Consider the following 21494-nt stretch of genomic DNA (forward strand, 5'->3'; position numbering starts at 1 on the left):
ATGGAATCCACCACTACTGAACCCCATCTACATTCCGCAAAAAATTGTCTGAAATCACTTTGAAATTTTGAAGGAGGATAGCTGTAGTCAAAGACGCATTAAAGATATTATACACTGAGAACTTTTCCCTCCAGGTGCTAGCAGGCTTCAAAGTGTCATTGTTCAGGGATTTCTCCTCTATCACAAAGAGTAATTTGTAATCATAAAGCTTTTAATCCTCAGGTACGAGAGGTTACATGCGTGTGCTACCTGATCCACCTTTTATTTGCTTCTCTTACATTTTATAGGAAGAAAACTTTTCTTCATTGAAGTGGGTTATGCAATGATTGTAAATAAAAATGCAATGCAATAAACATAGTTGCAATTATTAGTAAAATATTTACATGGCAGTCACTCACTAATAGATATAGGGTCAAATTGTTTTTACAATGAACTTTTGTGGGAATACGTCATTTGGGGATGCTGGGGAAGTTCATTCAGAGGAAAGCAAGTAAAACATACCAGAGAGAAGATTAATTTTGGTGAACAGATAGAGGTGCATTGATTGGTTGTCAAAAAGTGTACCTGCAGTTAAAAAAATAGATAGGTATACTAAATAGGGGCAATGATAAGTAGAATAAGAGGAATAGTTCTTGCAATCTTAATGATTTTTAATCTGCTACATAGTGGTTACTAGTAAGTTACCATGTTTTGATGCTGTATATAAGCTTTATCTTGAGAAGCTGTCTCAGAGAGATAGAGCTTAAATGTCTACTGGATAGAATGGTGTACAAATATAACTGCAAAGAAAGACACTACTGTGCAGGAGGGGGGGAAGATTTTCATAAAAACTTTCCAAGGACAAATCATACCCCAGGAGATATTTATTAAGAACATCCATAAATCAAATTTTTCAGGCAAAAAACATACCTTTTCAACATCAGTTGATCCAATGATGTACGTAAGAATGATCTAGTGCACTTTTTGAAGCATTAAGCCTTTTTAAATCAATAAAACTTAAACCAAAAATTTAATTAAACATAAAAAAAAGAGAAATCAATAGACTCAATATAATTCATTAAACATCTAATGTTGTCTTCTACACACCCAGTCACAGCTGACACACATCTAAAATAAGAAGAAATGGACAATAAAGTTTGCCATTCAATAAAATCATTACTACTATAACACAGATATCCCTACATCAAAGGTATAAAGCTACAGCCTACAATTTACCTGCATGTCTTTCTCTGTGTTGCTTTTTCTTGTCAAAAATGTCCTCATCCATTGTAATTTATCCCTTTCAAAAGTAAATAAAAGCCTATGATTTGTTATATTTTTTCGTTCTTCTATGGTTTGACTTGAGTCCTCAAGATATCTTCTCTTCCAAGTATCTAAGAGAAGTGTAAACCTGCAAATTGACTCAGTAAATAATCTCTGCTTTAAAACATTATAATCACAAACAACAGAGATACACTCTTTATAGTCACATAATACACTCGAATTAAACAGTCACATAATTGCAAGCTACAGCATCTTTTTCAATTAATTTGTAATCAAATCACGATTAATTTTCTTGGATAAAAATAATCATAATGGAATCATCCTATTTGTCTGCCTAAATTACATCTACATAATTTACATTTTGCTGGTTTTTGTTACAGTGTCCAAACTGAGATCTAAACTACAAGCTAAATTTACAAGTCAACAACTTTTTGAATCATTTAACTGTTGAATATTTTTGTCAAATAATCATTTTACTTCCCAATATAGTCTCCATTTAGCTTAACACACTTGATGCGCCAATTTTCGCAATTTTTTTAATCCTCTCAAATAATAGGTTTTCTTGAATCCCTCAAAGCAAGAATCAATTCTAGTGATTGACTCTTCATTCAACTCAAACCTTTAAGGCAGAGGAACCTCCTCTGCCTTCATTTCGGTACCAAGACCCTGTCTGTTCTCTGATTACTTTCCATCATCCCCAAAGCCTACCATCCTGCCCGCAATAGACCGTTCCGTATAAAATCCCAAAAAGTCCCCAAATTGACTCCCATCCCCGCCAAACATGAAAGATATCGCAAGAGTTTAGTTCCGAGTTTTTTTTAGCTGTATAATGATCAGGAAATCTAGTCATTAATTTATTGTTATCCATTTATTTTTTAATTTTTGACTTTTTAACTAATTGTTGATTCTTTTTTTAGGTACTTTGTACAATGAATTATGTCTGACGTGAATTTGATATATACGTATATATACTTTGCATTTTTGACGTAAAATTCAAATTCGCAAACCATACTGTGATAGAAATATTTTAAATAAAATTCTATTCTATTCGCATAATCTCAACTCTCCAAGACCCCAATTTTCGTGAGACTGTGGATGATCCTGTGCATAAAGCAAATATACTCAATGATCTGTTTGCCTCAGTTTTTACCTATTAGCTGAATTCTGACTGTAGCAACTCGCAAAATCCTAAAAATTAGAACCACTGGACATGGTAATCTCAACGACATAGACATAATTGTGTCAAATGCACTCAAAAAGCTGAAAGATCTGTATCCAAATAAATCCACTGGTCCCAATTGTCTCCATCCAAGGATTTTAAAAGAGTTAGGCCAACCTTGGTCCCTTGAGTTAGACCAACTGCCAGTTGTTTGAAAAATAAAAGCCTATAATTTCCACTATATTTAAAAGTGGCAACAAGAAAGATCCTAGCAATTAGGGACCAATTGGTCTAGCCTCAATTAATGAAAAAAAAAACTATTTCCACAAAATCAGTTTTTCAAAAAAAACTAAAGAATTCTATTCAACCAAAAATGAACAAAAAAAGAATCAAATAATCTACAAAGCATACAACTACCACAAATCAGCATCAATAAATAAATGAACCCAAAATGAACAGAATTACAATAAATAACCCAGTCAAACTCAAAACTAGCAGAAATTAACATGAGTAGGGTTCGAAACCACTATGCTTTCTAAAAGCCAGAATATAATTTGCACTTTACTGAAAAAAAAATCAAATGAATGTGCATTGTCAGTTTAATATGCATATGTTGATATTTATTCCTTAAAATCTTAATTAATATTTGATTTCTTAAAGTTATAAAAGTGAAAACACTTATTATTTTATTCTTTCTTTTTTTTGTTCATTTTTGGTTTAATGAAGTTCTTTACCTTTTTTTTGAAAAGCTTATTTTGTGGAAAGTTTTTTTTAAATAATTTCTGTTCGTTTTATATTGAAATAGTCTTTTTCAGGGAAAAATAAAATAATAGTTTGCATCTTTCTGTTTTTTCTTTAAGAATTTATAGTTTGGCATGCTATTTGCATGCTGAAGAAACTTTTTCAGCAATCTTTAACAACATAAACCCTTTTGAAAATCATGACACAAATAGTAGTGTTTAATTTAGCCACATACATCCTCTAGTCAACCTGATAAATAAAACTTAATACCATTCCCAAAAAATAATATGTATGCTTTTTCATAGCCCGGATACATTTAAACTCTTTTGATTTAGTAAAATACTAAGAGCGGAAGTGGTAATAGAAGTAGCCCTGAAAGTTTGAGGTTAATACCCTCAGTTGTTCTTGGTATATTGCTGAGATGTCTTATTAGCAACCAGCATACAAACAGTACGCTTTGATTAAATTTTAAAGCAACATTTTGTTTTTAAGCATAAGGGGCAAGTTACATAGTTGTGGCGGGTTGAACTACCCAGAAACCCTACAGATATAGTTACTAGACCGTTCAGCTAAGGTAAACAAAATGGCTGTCTTCAAATTTTGATTGGAAGTGTCTGGAAAATTATGAGCAAAAGAGGAGGGCTGATTGCCCTCCAATCACTTTTGACTCTTTAAGAGGGCACTAGAAATTTAAATTTTCAATCATATTAGCTCCTTTGAAATATCAATGATATTTATAGTTATGATAGAGCATTGCTGCCTATGTCCTTATACGCCCTATATTCCTTATATGCCATTTTAATACCTGCATGCATAGTTTTTTTTTTTTTTTTTTTAATTGAAACTCCCCTGAAACGTTCCCTAAAAGTTTCAACTTAATGCCATTAGTGTTGTTAGTTACAATAACCATAGAAGCAGCATCAAATGTATACACAGAGAGTCTTCTGGCTAGTTCAAAATCCGTAACTTATGAAGGTATGAAGGTGAAATTTTCAGAAAATACTTCTGTTGTACAGATGACAACCTGCTTCTATTCCTACAACTACTACTACTGCTACTATTTTATTGCTGCTCTTACTACTACTGCTACTGAAGTTAAGACTTACTATTAACTCTACTCTTACGGTTACTAGTGTAGGGCGATAATGGATATCAATAAAAATATATCAGACCAAATATCGATATCGAACATCAAAACATAAATATTGATATCGTAAACGATATTTGGGTATTCTACCGGTGTCTACCGGTGAACGTCCAGTAGAAGAGATCCAACATAGAAAATTGTTTCACAAATTGCCCAGAATAAGAAGGATAATTTCTTCAATCTATTGACTCATACATGCTGATACACAGCATGCATAGCTGTAGTCATTGGCATAGCCTATTCTCAAACCCAAACTACATTCAGTGAGGATAGACTCTTCTCTCAAATGTTGCTGAGGGCCTCCGAAAGGCTTGGCTAGATAAAATGGCTTCTAGGCTTGTAGGGCTTTTTCAGATCGCACTCGTTACGATTGTCACATACTTTGATCCACGTTTCAAGAAATTGTATATTCCCCATATGGATTCGACCTTGCTGGAATATGTATTAACAGATGCAAGCGCCATGACAGTTCCTGTGATTCAGTCACAACAAAATCAAGCCAGTTTGTGGGGATAATATGACGAAGTTTCACTGTCAATCCAAGGCAGGCTGAACCATCAGCTGCATTTGTCACACCTCTCCAGATTTTCAGTAGTTTTTACTTACAAAAGAAACTGATCTAATCAAGTCGTAAAAGTCTCATAATATGGATCTCAGAACTACCTTTTTGAAGTAGTCATACAATTAATACCCATGTCTGACACCAGTGAACCTTCTGAGAGTGGATTCAAAGCCTGATCAGTTAATCGAACAGTTCGTGGTACAAAAACTGTGAGTAAGGAGCAACTCGGCTTAATAGCCACTGAAACTCTAAAACACGGAATTTTGATAATATGGATACATCAAAAGGATTGGCTTTTTATGCTGATTCCAGATACATAAAATTCATCAAGTTTGATGCACCCATCAAAAGCTAAACGCCTGAGAAAACTTGCAAGATTTTCGAGAGAGGGCAGAAACTAAAAGTCAACAAATCTTAATAAAAGTTGCACCATGAGATGTAGCATATCAGAGAATGAGAGAACCCTATTATAATGGTTTCTACCTTCCATCTCCAAAAATTATTTGAACGAAAATTTAACTTCTAGTTCCCAATTTTGTAACCAAAAAGATTTGAGGTAATTAGACCCCCCCCCCCTGCCTCCCATTCTCCTTTTTCCCCAAGTCATCAAATCAAAATTCTGATATAGCCATTTTGTCAGTATAGTTGAAGTATAATGACTATGCCTCTGGGGAAAACATGACCCTCCACAGTCCACAGTAAAGGATTGTAAGCTATGAAAATTACGTAGTTTTTGCATATAGTATTTATTATCGGGAAAACATACATTTTTGAGGAGAATTTTTTGCAGGGAGGATTTCCGGGGATGAACTTTCAAAGGGAAACTTAACACGGGGGATTTTACCAGAATTCCTATACAAAATTCCTTTTATTTGACTTACTTTCTCTTTGCCAATTCAATTTTATATGTGGATATATTCAGAGGAAATTGCCAAGGGAAAATTTTCAAATGAGGTTGAAATTTTGGGGAGATTTTTCCATGGGGTGATTTTCTGTGGGAGAAATTCTCCATTGGAGAATTTTCCGCGGAAGAAAATTCAGCCCTGATCTGAAGTTTTTATGACTGCCCATTTCATAAAAACCTTATTAGCCCACATGGCATAACTTACAACCCTATCCCTAGGGCACTGAGGGTATTTTCACCCCTAGAGACATTATTATATGTTCTTTGAACTATTTTTAACAAAATTACTATCTCATAATTTCAATCAGATGCGTTTGGTGAAAGGAGGGGTTGTTGGGAAGAGGAGGGGGGATAAATGTCCTCCATCACTTTTGACGCTTAAAAAGGAACTAGAATTTCCAATTTCCAACCAAATGAGCCTATTCTAAAGTTATACAACTATCCCTTCCAAAAAACTTAAATGCCCTGCAGCATAACTTACAACCATCACCTCTAGGCTCGGGTGGTTTGTATCAGCCCAAAAAGCCTTGTTATATGACCTTTGGACTATTTTGAATAAAATAAATGTTTCAAATTTTTTATTTGATGTATTTTGGGAAAACACAACATTTTTTTTTTTGGGGGGGGGAGTACCTGCCTTCTCATCACTTTGACTCTTAAAAAGGGCAATAGAAATTCAGATTACCAGCCCAATGAGTCCCCTCCAAAGTATATACAACCCCCCTTTCATAAAAACCTTAAATGCCCCCAGGGGCTGTGGGAACAAGGGTATCTTCCTGAAAGACATAATTTTTGGACTCTTCAACTACAATGAACAAAATTTCTATCTCCAAATTTATGTCTTTGGGGAAATGATGAGCGTGGGGGGGGGAGGGGAGGGGGGGGGTTGCTCTCAAATCACTTTGACTCTTAAAAAGGGCACCATAACCTTGAATTTCAAATCAAATGAGTCCCATCTGAAGTTTATGCAACCACCCATTTCATAATACCTTATATGACCCCAGGTCATGACTTACACACCTATCGCCAGGGCACTGGGAGGTTGCATCAACCCTAGAGGTATTGTTTTAGTTCTTTGGATGATTTTGAGCAAAATCGCTAAGTCACAATTTTAATCAGATTCGTTTGGTGAAGAGGGGTCGTCAGACGAGGGGGGGAGGCTAGCTGCCCTCCATCACTTTTGACTCTTAAAGGGAACTAGAAATTTCAATTTTAACCAAATGAGCCTCCTCTAAAGTTTATACAACCATCTCTTCCATAAAAACCTTAAAAAAAAACCGGGCATAACTTACAACCCTTGCCCTGAGGGCTGGGGGATATGTTATCCTCAAAGACATAATTTCTGGACCTTTCAAATATATTGAACATAATGGCTATTTCAAAATTTTGATTGGAAGAGTTTGGGGAAATGGTGGGCATGGGGGGGGGGGAGTTAGTTGCTCTCCAATCACTTTCAACTATTGAAAGAGAACTAGCCCTTTCAATTTCCAATCAAATGAACCCTTTTTGAAGTTTCTACAACAACACTTTCTATAAAAACCTTATATGCCCCAAGGGCATAACTTACAAACCTTGTCCTGAAGGCTGGGGGGGTGTCATCCTCACAGACATAATTTCCAGACTTTTCAACTATATTAAACAAAATGGCTATATCAAAATGTTGATCGGAAGTGTTTCGGGAAATGATGGGTATGGGGGGGGCATTTGCCCTCTGATCACCTTTGACTATTAATTAGGGCACTAGCCGTCCCAATTTCAAATCAAATGAGCTCTTTTTGAAGTTTCTACAACAAAACTTTCTATAATAGCATTATATGCCCCCCAGGTCTTAAATTACAATCTTTGTCCTTCAGGACTGTGGAGGAGGGGGGGTATCATCCTTAAAGACATAATTTCTGGATCTTTCAACACTGTTTAACAAAATGGCTATCTCGAAATTTTTATTGGATGTGTTTGGAGAAATGGTGGGTGTGGGAGGGGGGGGGGGAGTTGCTCTCCAATCGCTTTCGGCCATTGAAAAGGGCACTAGCCCTTTCAATTTCAAATCAAACAAGCCCTTTTTGAAGTTTCTACAACAATGCTTTCTATAAAAACCTTATATGCCCCAAGAGCATAACTTACAACTCTTGTCCTGAGGGCTGTGGGAGGGATGTCATCCTCAAAGACATCATTTCCAGACCTTTAAACTACATTACACAAAATGGCTATATCAAAATGTTGATTGGAAGTTTTTGGGGCAATGATGGGCAAGGGGAGGAAGGCATTCACCCTTCAATCACCTTAAACTATTAATAAGGGCACTAGCCCTCTCAATTTCCAATCAAATGAGCCCTTTTGAAGTTTCTGCAACAACACTTTCTATAAAAACTTAATATGCCCCCAGGGAATAAATTACAACCTTTGCCCTTGAGGACTGTGGGGGGGAGGGGTTGTTATCCTCAAAGACATAATTTCTGTCCAACAACGTTTAACAAAATAGCTATCTCAAAATTTTGCTTGGATGTGTTTGGGGAAATAGTGGGCGTGAGAGGGGGGTTAGTTGCCCTCCAATTGCTTTTTTGACTATTAAACAGGGCACTAGCCCTCTCAATTTCCAATCAAATTAGCCTTTTTTGAATTTTCTACAACAACACCTTCAACAAAAACCTTATATGCCCCCAGGGCATAGCTTACAACCCTTGCCTGGATGGCTGTGGGGTAGGAGGTTGTCATCCTCAAAGGCATAATTTCTGGATTTTTCAACTATGTTGAACAAAATTGCTATCTCAAAATTTTGATTGAATGTGTTTGGGGAAATTGTGGGCATGGGAGGGGGGTTAGTTGCTCTCCAATCAGTTTTGACTATTAAAAAGGGCACTAGCACTTTCAATTTCCAATTGAATAAGCCCTTTTTGAAGTTTCTATGACAACTTCTTTGATACAAAGTGCTGGTCTAAACAATTAAATAATACATTGCGCCAACATTGTTCTTTATTTAGGCAGCACCTATGATACTATTCATATTACTAAAATATCATCTAGCTGACCACATGATTGAATTTTTCTTAGCTAGCACAAGCAATTTGGTTTTCTCAAAAAAAAGTTTGCAAAGTTCCAGCTTCTACTTGTGGTTGATGAATGGAAAATAAACATGGGTCAGGGCCTGCAAACTAACATTATCTATAAAGTAATTTCTTAAGACCATGCTGATTTTCCATTTACAGAATTTAAAAGAGAAAAAACGGGCACAATTTAAATAAAATAGTGGAACAAAAAACAACAACAAACTTTAAATAATAAAATCTGAATATTTTGACTCCATGTCTGGGAGCCTAACAGGAAAAGGTTGGTCAAATTAAATTAAATGATATGTATAAAGAAAAAGACAAAAAAAATCACTAAAAAAAAAACTCATATCTTAATAACCTCCAAAATACTGCAATCACTGTAAATATCTTGACTAACCACACAAAAAAGTGAAAACATTGTCTCTGGTACACCAGATTGTCTCTTGTATAATTTCAGTTTTGCGATGATGTCTAGCAAAAAAGAAATACTATATTTATTTGGAAGAATTTACATGCAGTCCAGGTCCACTACTCATGATTAAAATTACAAGGTTAAGATCATTTGAACCATATAGGTAATCTTAGGTTATATAAGGCAACAGGTAAAAGAAGCTTGTGTATTTTATATCGCATGAATTTCTTTTTATTTGTTAACTTAGCTGTAGTCTGTTGACTCTTTCCAACATTGACCTAATCCCAACCTTTGCTCACATGGTTGACATTCGTTTGGGGACTATTATGTAACACATTACTGATTGAAAGTTTTACTTTCCCCTGATTAAGTTATTGTAAATTGGATATATTCTATATTCTCGTTCATTTCTATTAATGCTAATACCCCAATAGTTATTTTTTTTTATTCCTATAATTTTTTGGAAACTTTTCAAAAGCCCAACAGACATGTCCATTATTATTGTTTGATCTAAAAATATGCAGAATGTTAAATAAATGTTCTGCTAAGGCTGATTTGAAAGTTTCTGGCTAAAGAGCCTATAGTTAGTGGGATTTAAAAGCTATTCTTATATTATGTTTCTTTGGTTCTTTTCTCAATTTTTGTGATGAAATTGGAATGTACAGTTATGTTATGTATTTTTTTTTTTTATTATTCAACTCCTCTTCCTCTATTATTTTCAGTTCCACTAACCTTTTCCTTCTTTTTTCTACTATTTGAGAAACCATATTTTGGGATATCCATTACAAAAGACATAAAAGACAAATAACAGTTGTTATTTGTAGGTTTACAATAAATTGAAAAAGCTAATTCATTATTATCTCTATGAATACATATACTGTATCAAAAAACAGCACCTAACTTATTCTCTGTTTATTCTTCAATTGTAAAAACTAATTCTCCTCCTAAATAATTTGAATGTTCTAGAAAATTTTCAATTTTTTTATTCTCTATAATTCCAAATAACTAAAATATCATCCATATATTTCCCCTCAAAATTTAGGTAAATATAGTTAAATTTGTAACATTATCTACACACATATTTGCTAACAACAGACTTCAAGGTCCCCCCCCCCTCTCCATTGGTAATCCCCTAATTTGATGAAAAAATTAAGGTTCCTTCACATTGAATTTTGGCTTTCCGTTCTCCCCTTCACACTGGATTCTGTAAGGCTCATAACCCTCCATAAGACCTTACGCTAACGTATCCGTAAGTCAAAATGCAATGCTAGAGCTCTGACAGAAGAAGTTCAAAATATTTCAGCATCTTACATTTATGTTTAAACAAAATGGAACTTAAATGAAAAAAATTTTTGAGTTTGTACAAGCTAGAAAATGTTATATAGCTCAAAGGACCCTGTTTTCAAGGACAAGCAATTTAAACAAAATTATTTGGAAAGTCTGAGCCAAGTTTTCATCAGCAGGAAAGAATGTGGTAAGTATAGACTGTCTTGATTAGGACAGGTTATGCTTTGATAAATATTGCTAGTATTTTTTCAATTCTATTTGGGTTTGACGTTAAAATAAAACCTGCTGTGGTACAGTTAATCATTTAAAATGATATTTAGGAGATTAGTTTTGTAACTTAACTCAGGATTTAAAATGTTCTTTATGAGGTTCAAGCAAGAATAAATTTAGATTAGGATCTAACATACTTTGGTACATTTTAATAGATAGTTTGATCTAGTTTCACAACATCTTCTTGAATGAAAATGATTTAGGATCATTGAGAAAAAATAAAACTTTAAGTTAATTTCTTTGGCAATGTAGTAGTTGTATATAGGCTATCTTAGGGATATATCCAGGACCATTAAGGAAAGATAAGGTGCACTGTCAGAAACACTAAAGGGATGCATGGAAAGAGCATAAAATAAGGAACCTAATGGTAATTTTTTAAGTTTATTAAGCCATTTTCTCCTATGAAGCTGCTGATCTATAATACTGCCTTGCATTGTACTGCCATTTACCATGATTGGGTTCAATATGGGCTATTTAAGGCTATTTGTTTTTTCTTAAAATGATAAAATTGTACAACCTGACCTAAGTTTTGATTGGAAATAAGTACAAAATGTTACAAGCAAAAATAATCTGCAATGTTTTGTTTATAGCAACAACACTTTATTTACATTGCCAACATGTGAAACTTAGATTTACAAATAATTTTTTATTTTAGAAGTGACTTAACTTTTTTAAGGGAATTCACAACAGACAGCATATTCACAGTAGGCTATAGCAATTTTTTCTGTGGTGTCTAAATATATTTATATGGATTTGTTGACACAGAAGGATATATCAACTACCAAACATTAATAAGAATTTAAATAAAGGATCAAATCATTTAGTACAAAGATTTGAACAACACAGTTAGATTATCTTTCTTATCAACAAAGTTTTCAGATTAAAGGAGGATAGAGTATATTCCCCCTATCCTCTATTTATTCACAGATATGCTGAGCAAAGGAGTATCTTTTTCCTCTATCCTTGCTTTGTTCCACTTACTGTTGGCATAATTTTTGCATTTAGTATTGTGAAGAAATTAATAAAAGTTTGTTTGATAAAGCATGCAGGACGTATTAAAATGTGTATCTTTATGTCACAGAGCCTAAAAGAAAAGTGGATATCCTTATATGTACTTTTTTCCCTTTTTTGTATAGAAACTCAATTAATAAAACTAAAATTACTTGTAATTTTTTTCATAATCCTAGACATTTATTTTGACTCACTCCAATTTCATGCCTGATTAAAACTTATTTTGGGCAATTTATTTCCTTGAGTTTCAAAATAAAGTAACTTGAACAATTGAAGAATGTATTATTTGTGAGGATACTTGTAAAACTTAAATTAGGAAAGTGTAATGGGAAGTTGCAACATCAAAAATAAATTTTGAGCCCAGTCAGCCCAAGAAGAAATCTCCCCATCCTTTTGACAAGTTTACCCCTTTTAAATCAGAAAAAAGACAGTTACAGAGACTCATCATGCTTTATTTGCTAATATTTTACATTTTTATTGCAAAAACATATAATAATTAAAAACAAATTTACAACAATATTTGTTTGTATTGCTCTTATCAAAAAAAAAAAAAAAAAAATTTTACTACAAGCACTTTAACTCAGTATCAATGAATAGTATGATATAAGATGAGGTTCAAATTTTAAGTTTTTCAAGTGACTACAAACATAGCCTAAATAGATTTAAAGAATCTTTCTTTCATATTTCACCATCCTCTTTGTCTGCTAAAGATTGTTTGTAAGCTACCCCAGTAGGGCTTGCTTTAACTATCTTTGGGGAAGGTTGATATAAAACTAATTAAAGAATTAATTTTTGGTCATTAGATCTATGTAATGTGTAATGTTTAAGAACTTTGTCTGGAAGGAAGGAAAATGTCATAGAAAAAATATGAACTTTGAAAAAAAGGAAAGAAAAGAGAATACTAAATACAATGTCATTTCCCCAAACACCTGTTTGAAGATATTGTCTTCAAGTAAAAGTTGATTTTGACTAACTTTAGTTGGACCCAAAGCAACCTTAAAATTTGATCTTCTTTTCATGAAGAAGTGGCAAACACAACAAATTGTGCTGTATTTTAAAGCTTTTAAACAGGGCACTGAATATGCATGGTTTTTGTGGCCCATGACCAACAGGTTTTAAGAGACACACAACTTTGATAAACAATTGGAAATAAAGTACAGCCTATTGCGTATTTATGCATTGAAGTATTGTAGTAGCAAAGAAATGATATTAATTCAGTTGGTACAATAACAAATGTTTTGTAATTGTGTGTAGGCAAAGTACTTGTTTCAATAAATTTGATTTAAGGCACGGTAAATTTTCCTTCTTTTCTAAGTGAATCCTTGACTTTCTGTGGTCCAGGAAATTCTTTTTTTTGTTGATCCATAGAACTATTCAGCTATGCAGTTCTTGCTATTGAGGACAAAAATTAACTAAATTTCCAAAATATTTTTTACAAATAAGCTACAATAAAAATTGGGCTATAAAATGAGTATACTTAAAGTTTAGAAATTGAAAAATTTGGGAATAATTGTTGTTTTTTCTAGTTAATGAGCTTATGAGCTTGAGAGACAAATATGTCCACCTATAGCAAAAAGGGAGATCTTCAAGTGGATCTGGTGCTAGCGTAAGCTAAGAGCCAGAAGAACAAAAGCCTGTACAAAAAATGAACTTCCTTTCTGAACATGTAACTGAAAGGAACTGTAAGACAACAGGGAACACTGTTCAAGATCAGAATATATCAGTGGAAATTTATTCAGAGCATGCAGGGGGTGTCTCTAGTGAGAATCGATTGAACTATACAACAAGCATTTTTGACAGATCTCCTGATCAAGATATTTCACATGCTGCACTTAGCAGCCAACAATATAGCTATGATGAGGTGAATGATGCTGATTTTATTTCCCCTAGTGAAGAAATTATCCTCAACAATCAAACAGATATCCCAAGTTTCCAAGCTTCTAGCAGGCAACAAATATATGCATCAACAAGCCAAAATCAAACTCATAAAAGAAGAAAGACTGGGTCTAGAGATCAAACTGACCTGAAGGAAGCTCTTGCTGAATATCTTAAACAGCAAGCAATTAAAAAAAAATATATATATATAAACCCAGTGATGCCCAGCATGATCCAGAGTTGCACTTTCTACAATGATTGTTACCTCATCTGAGTAAAGTACCAGATGACTCAAAGTTAGAACAACAGATGGAGATCATGAAAGCAATTAAAAAATTAATTTAATCATTCAGTGTATTTTTAGTTTTATAGACAAACTTAATAAAGCTTTTTTTCTCTTTAAGGTAAGCATTAAACTATATGAAAAAAATGGCTAGTAGGTCTAAAAACAAATATTCCAGCAATATAAATAACTAACAATAAAAACTCTAGTACCAGCATAAAAACATGATATGAGAAAATAGTTTTGACATTTATATGGCTTGTTTTGAAATGTAGTAATTGGTTTTAGATTTTCTTTAGAAAAAAAATAAGTATGTTAATTCTATGGGAGATGGTAAAAAAACAGGTAGAGATGCTTTTTAACATAAAGTTAAAATAAGTAAAGACACGCCTGCCATGAAACTGTAACTAAAGAGAAAACAGTCAGAAATTTAGAAACTGCCATGCAGTGTCCTTTCCTTTTGCCAGTGTTCACTTCCAGAAGTTTAATGTTGGATTGGGATAACCACAGGGATGACTAAAGAGCAACCTACAGTCCATTGTAACCAAAAGTTAAAAAACTTGTTTAGAAATAAAGAACTAAGTAGTGAAAAAAAATGCCATCTGATACTGATTCAGGAATGGTAACTATTATTTTGGTTTGTTACCCATGTGCTACCCATGCAAAAAACACTTTTTTGCATGGGTAACACTAGCCTTGTTTTCAGGCACCGGGTTCAAACACGGGTTGCTATCAAGTTCTACATCAAGCGTTTTTAGGGTTACAGGTTCAACAGGAATCCGCTTCTAAGTGTTTTCAGCTTCTGGGTTCTCCCTGTGTTTGAACCCGGGTTCCTTGAATCTGGAACCCATAGAAATACCAAGTTCAAACCCGAGTTCTGATTTCATTGGCGGTAAATTCAAAAATGGCTAACCACCCTGAATTCACAGCCCATGAAGTTTGCTCATTGGGATCCCAAACAGTTGATTTTGAATTGAAAATCAAGTATTTTGCAGTAGGCATAAATACATGGCTAATTGTAGAAAAAACTAAGACAGATAGTCTGAGCAATTGAGAGGGTAATCCTATTCCTCAGCATCAAGCATTTTCATCTGTGAAGTTTCAACCCCGTGTTTTCCTTGAGAACCTGCTTTGTGAAAACACTTGATGCACTAGATGAGAACAACCCATGTTCAAACCCGCTGAGCCTGAAAACAAGGCTACTGAAACTTAACATTGCAGTGTAAAGGGAAGTTTTCAATGCAAAGAAACACAAATGTAAGACCCATAACATGAAACATAACAACCTTAGGACTAAACATAATGTTAAGTCTTACATTTTCAGTGTGAAGGAACCTTTACCTCTAAACTTGAAGTAGTTTGTGTGTTTATTAGCTAATTTAACTAAATTTAATATAGTTTGTATCTCTATTCCTGCAGCTGATTCTTCTATTATATCTTTACATTGTTTATGTTGTTAGGATAAAATCATAAAAGATTTATCAAATGGTACATATGTATACATTGATTGTATATCAAAACTAAACAGCCTTGACTTGCTCAATATTTCTACATTAATTAGTTTGTTTTTTTTTTAATTCTGAGTATTTTATGTAAAAATTTGGGAGACATAATAGAAGTTTAAGTGACTTTGCCAACCATTTTTCAATCTCTTCTGTTGGTGCTTTAGGGTTTGATCTTATAGGTCTCAGACTACTACTACTACTACTACTAACAACTTACCACAGCATCAAGCCACCTGAGGCCAACACAGCCACACACAATCCTCCTCCACCTCCAATCTATTCAAAGCCTCCCTTTTTACACCCACCCACAAAGTTCCCATTTCCTTTAAATCTTTCTTTATGACGTCCTCCCACCCCAGACAGGGTTGACCTGCTTTCTGTTTAGTGCTAGATGGTTGGCCGAAAAGAACAACCTTTGGCAATCTGTCATCCTTCATCCGCACAATATGCCCTAACCACCTCAACCTTTCTTTCATTATAGCCCTAGAGAGCAGTATTGAACCACATTTTTTGTATAGCCTATTGTTTGAAATACAGTCAGTCAGCCGGGTCCCCAGAACAATCCTTAAGCAATTTCTCTGGATAGGTCTCAGAGGAATCCTATTTTATGTATTTTTGGTAGACTATATTTTCTTGGACAAACTCACTCTTTTGAATAGAATTTATAGTATATCTGTGGTGTAATGTGGTGTTACATCTTGGACTGAACAACCCTTGCCATAGCTACCATATGTTGGACTCTACTGGTGCTATAACACCCATCCAAAGCGCAGAGGAAGAACGTGATCTCGGGGTAATCATAGATAATAAGCTGAAGTTCCATAGTCACTGCCGAACTCAAGCCGCAAAGGCAAACAAGATCCTAGGCCTAATCAAGCGATCAGTGACTAGTCGCCACCCCAGGGTCATTAAGAAGCTTTACACAGCCCTTGTCCGCCCTCATCTTGAGTTTGGGATGGCAGTTGCAAACCCCCACTTTAAATGCGATGCAGAGTTGCTTGAAAAAGTCCAGAGAAGAGCTACTAGGCTCCCATTTGTCAACCAACAAATCCCATATGAGCAACGCCTAGAAAAGCTTGATTTGCAAACTCTGACCTACCGTAGAAAAAGGGGGGACGTAATTTTGGCATATAAGTTGATGAACAGCAGTGTTATCAAGCCCATTCTCGAACAGGACCAGTCTAGCAGAGCGCGAGGTAACCCCATAAAACTCCGCCAAAGATTCAGCAGAAAGCGTGAGAAATACAACTTCTTCACCAATCGCGTTGTTCCGTTGTGGAATTCACTGAGCGATTCAACTGTTTCCGCAGCTTCAGTTAACAGCTTCAAGACTGGCGTTGACCATGACTGGAGGAACAAGCCATGGAGGACGCAGTGGGATGAGCCTGCATCCACCACTAGGGTCTATTAGTGTGTGATATTCAACTGTCCTGTATACGTGTAGGATGTGATGATCCATTAATGAATTGTGCAACGAACTCCTGTCAATACTACCTGGCGACATCTACAGGTTCCTGCAACCTTAGTCGCTAGAAGATGCGATTTAAGGTAATTTAAGGTAATATTCCCACTGGTCTTAAGATCAGCTATATCCTTTCTTTATATTGCTTTATAAGATTCAGTTGGGTCAATTCACATTTTTATAATTCAAGTTATCATTTAGAATTGCTTCTATTTTACTATTGTAGTCATCATTTTCTAGAAATATTGTTTTACTATTATCTACTTTTGTTATTATTAGAGAATCATCTAGTTTTTGATCTTTCAAAATCTCTATATCTTTTTTCTTCAAGTTTTCTTTAAAATTATCAAATTTTTTTGAAATATTCACAACCCCTAGTCTTAAACCATCTCCATCATTAATGTCTTTGTAAAACTTATGAATTCCTGTCTCAACTTTAGAAATTATTTCTTTGATTGGTATTTTCTTAGATTTAGAAAAAAAGAGAGATACTGGAGAAAGGTGTGAAATTTGGACTAAATATCTACAGGAAAATGTCAATGGACCACAGCTAAGTTAGCAAAAAAGGAATCCACTTAATGTATACTATACAAGTTTCTTTGACTTGCCATATATAACCTTAGATTACCTATATACTTCAAATAATCTTAACCTTGTAATTTAATCACAGGTGGTGACATAGGGCTTGTGTAAATTTTTTCAAATTTACAATGTAAATTGTATCAAGGGGTATGTTCACCTTATTTGTAGGGCAGTAATATAAACTGCCCCAAATTTAAAATTCTGACTCGAAATTAATGTCTTCTTCTATTTAACAGCAGGCGGTTTTTAGCAACCTCATTAGTGAATGGTAAATTTGTAGTGGGCCTTATAATTTAGCCAAGATGAAAGTGAAAACATCATTTGATGCCTTTTTTATGCTCTTGCATAAACAATAATTGCTTCTGTTGCAAATTGCATCTAGAGCCCTTAAAGGGGCCCCAGAGGTATTTCATTTTTGTAGCCACACAAAGAAGTTATAACCTAGCCTAACCTACAAAATACTTGATTTTTAATTCAAACTGTTTTCCTACCATTCCAAGTTTTTCAAAGGTAAAATTCTGCTTTAGCTACTTTTGGCAATCTTGGAAAGGGGTTAGGTTAGGAAAATGAAACTTTCAGGGATGGGTCTACAGGCTTAAGTATGTCCTATGAAGGTATTTTGAAGTACCTTTGTCTACTCCTTTTCTCTCTAGAGGGTCCTGAAATGTGCCTACATGACATCTATACCTATTAAAATTTTGACAAAACAACATTTTACCTTAATTTTCAGTTTCTTTTTCTCTGGCTTTAGTTTTGAAAATGCAACTCCTGTTATTTGAGTAGAATTTTAAGCCATATCAATGCTTATTTCAAAATTTAGGGTATGTATTTGCATGTCTTTAAAACCTTATAAATTAGGATTGATCAAAGTTTTGAAGCTGAAAACAATTTTGCTGTACTTCATATAAGCAGAAGATCTAGCCTATTTTGAAAGGATTCACTTTTATAACACACAGGTTTTTAAAGATCATCAAAGGTCAGGACCCTCTAGAGGGAGAAGGAGTGTAGGTGGGTACTTCAAAATACCTTCCCAAGACAGACTTTAGCCTGTAGACCTATTGCTAAAAATTTTATTTTCCTAACCTAACTCCTTTCCAAGATGACCAAAAGTAGCTAAAGTAGAATTTTACCTTTTTCAAATGCTGTTGACAAAAATAGCACTGAATTTTTGCAATTTAAAACTTTGCTGTTGACAATTCAGGGTAGGCTATATATTTTGTACATTATGGAGATGGGGTAAAGTTCATGGTAAATTTGCAGTGGGCTATATAATTTAGCTAGGATAAAAGTGAAAACATTGGTCAATATATACCAAATCATATTATTGAGTTAGGAATAAAGTGAATACACCATTTGATGCCTTTTTTTATGCTGATTACAAATATAATAAGCATTTCTATCGGAAATGAATTTCAGCCCCCCCCCTATATAGGCTATACCTAATACACCATTCGATGCCTTTTTTTATGCTGATTATGAATATAATAAGCATTTCTATCTGAAATGAATTTCAGCCCCCCCCCTATACAGGCTATACCATACCTAACCTAACCCTGAATTGGCAAATATAGGGGGGGGCGGAAATTCATTTCTGATAGAATTGCTTATTATATTTGTAATCAGCATAAAAAAAGGCATCAAATGGTGTATTCACTTTAGTCCTAACTCAATAATATGATTTTGTATATATTGACCAAAACATTATTTGAGGCTTCTTTTTATGCTCTTTCATAATTCATATAGGCTAAAATGCCTTATGGGCTCAAGATAGTACTTGCAACAGATGCAATTAGCCTATTGTATTAGCCTATCAAAAGCCATAAAAAAGGCATCAAATGATGTTTTCAATTTTGTCCTAGCTAAATTATAGTGCAACCTAGAAATTTATTTAGTGAATTAATCTAAAAATTTAGGGATCACTGAGGTTCTGCATCCATTTGTGAAAGTTTTGTTCACCTAAATCTGGTAATTTTCAAGATACACAAAAGCACCTCATCCAGAATTTGACCCTAATTCAGATTGAAAATGTATTCCCAAAAGATTCATCTGCCTAGGCTAGCAAAATAGGAATATAATTTCATCAAAAGAATACTTCTTCTTCTATTTCACAAACAGGCGGGCTTTTCAGTTGATACTATTTAGCCCTTTTCCTTTTGCTTCACTCTATGGGCTACAGAGCTACTGGCTTGGTTGTCTCTTATTTATTAGATATTCTTAAATATCTTTCAATAGATCTGAAAGATATTCTGGTCATGCATGAGACCTAGGTAATTAATATGATTATCTTCTGGAATAGTTGTTCCATTTAGAGTTAGTCTTGCATTAACATGATTTCGCTTTTGGTGAAATTGGATTATTTTTGACTTGGTAGGTGCAATACGAATACAAATATTACTAGAATACACATATTACGCCCGTTGTCACTCTGACGATTTGGTTTTTACTAGTTTTGGGCGAAAAAATTTACTAGATTAGCTTCTTCTTCTTCTTTTTAACAGCAGGCGGGCTTTTCAGTAACACTATTTAGCCCTTTTCCTTTTGCTTCACTCTGTGGGCTACAGAGCTACTGGCTTGATTGCCTCATATTTATTAGATATATTCAGATATCTTTCAGCAGATCTTTCGACTCTAGGAGTTCAAATATAAGATGATAGATGTCGATTTCTATACTCTGTGTGCAGGTATAGTTGGCTAGGCTCTTGGCTGATAGTGGGATTTTGTGGTGTTTAAAGTATTTTAACAGTTTAGAAAGCAAGGTATGCTGTGCAGACGTCAGCATATTACATTCAAATAGGCAATGGCCAATTGTTTCATTATTCGTATTACAATGCCTGCAAAGAGGGGACAGGGGAATTGAACCACTTGAATTAGAAAGCTTATATGAGAATGCAAGGAAATTTAGTCCATTTGTTCCAGAACGAATTCTATGATAAATTTTAGAAAAATACTTATTGGGAAAGGGGGAAAGGATAGGATTAATCTTATTAAAATTAATATCTGATAGCCTCCATCGGTAAATATCTCTAATTGGGATTGGTCTCCCACTTGGCTGGTCAATATTTATAGCATTTTTTGCTATTTCATCAACCTGATGATTACCACTTATGCCAGAGTGGCTAGGAATGTACTGAAAGTAAGTTTTTATGCCACTTGAAGCAAGATTATCAATAATACTGAGACAATGATAAGTGTCAATGTCCAACTTATATTGAGGATCTGAGGCCAGCAACTCAAGGCTTGATAAAGAGTCGGAATAAATTATAATATTATTCGAATTTTCAATCAAAGATTGGTTTTGCTTAAGGTGTTCTAATGCCATGATTATGGCATTTAACTCAGCAGACATTATAGATAAATTATTAAATAATCTCTCGCCCATTCCAATTTTCAGGTGAGGAAGGAAAACACTACTTGCAACCTTCTCATTCATTTTTGACCCATCAACAAATATTTGGAAGTGATTTTTATAGGTAATTGTATTAAGTTCTTTAAATTTTTTCTGGACAAAAGCAATGGGGGTTAAATCTTTATTCCATTTTGAAAATTCAGTATTTATTATGGGAGATGACCAATTCCATGGAGGGAATTGGGGGAAACTAAGTGCAATATACTTTGCTGGTACAGGGACCTTCTTTTGAATATTGGCATACTCATCTGCAATACCTCTCTACATAGCTGGATTTCTTAACCAATTATGTAATGTGTGTCAGCTATTTGATTCAATTTTTGTAAGATATTTTGTCAAGCGAAAGATACGTCTCTCCCTTATTGTTGTTAATCCACTCTTCATAAGCAGAAACTTGGAATTTGTGGGTTTCCTAAGACCAAATATGAGACGTATTTTATCATTTTGTGTTGTTTCATTTTCTTGCATCTGGGTCTTTGCACATGCACCATAGACAATGAGCCCATAGTCAATATGGGGTCTTAAATGTGATTTATAAAACTGGAGTAAGGTTTTCTCCTTACAACCCCAGGGTGTGG

General features: G+C 34.3%; 1 protein-coding gene across 3 annotated transcripts in view; it reads right to left on the minus strand.

The window, feature by feature from the left end:
• Positions 1–19970, minus strand: part of LOC148940713 (ribosome biogenesis protein BMS1 homolog) — a 140523-nt gene extending 120553 nt beyond the window's left edge. The window contains exons 1-2 of one of the 3 annotated variants that reach the window (XM_089105312.1): positions 19906–19970; positions 1216–1390 (exon numbers count right to left, since the gene is read on the minus strand). In XM_089105312.1, coding sequence (XP_088961438.1) covers positions 1216–1267 — 52 coding nt within the window. In that variant the 5' untranslated portion in view covers positions 1268–1390; positions 19906–19970. Of the gene's footprint in view, positions 1–1215; positions 1391–19466; positions 19587–19905 lie in introns of those variants that run through there. The other 2 variants (XM_089105311.1, XM_089105310.1) reach the window with 2 other exon arrangements.
• Positions 19971–21494: the final 1524 nt, after the last annotated feature.

The sequence above is a fragment of the Artemia sp. Qi Xiang Cuo genome, chromosome 19, assembly GCF_049724085.1.
Source record: "Artemia sp. Qi Xiang Cuo chromosome 19, ASM4972408v1, whole genome shotgun sequence".
NCBI lineage: Eukaryota > Metazoa > Arthropoda > Branchiopoda > Anostraca > Artemiidae > Artemia > Artemia sp. Qi Xiang Cuo.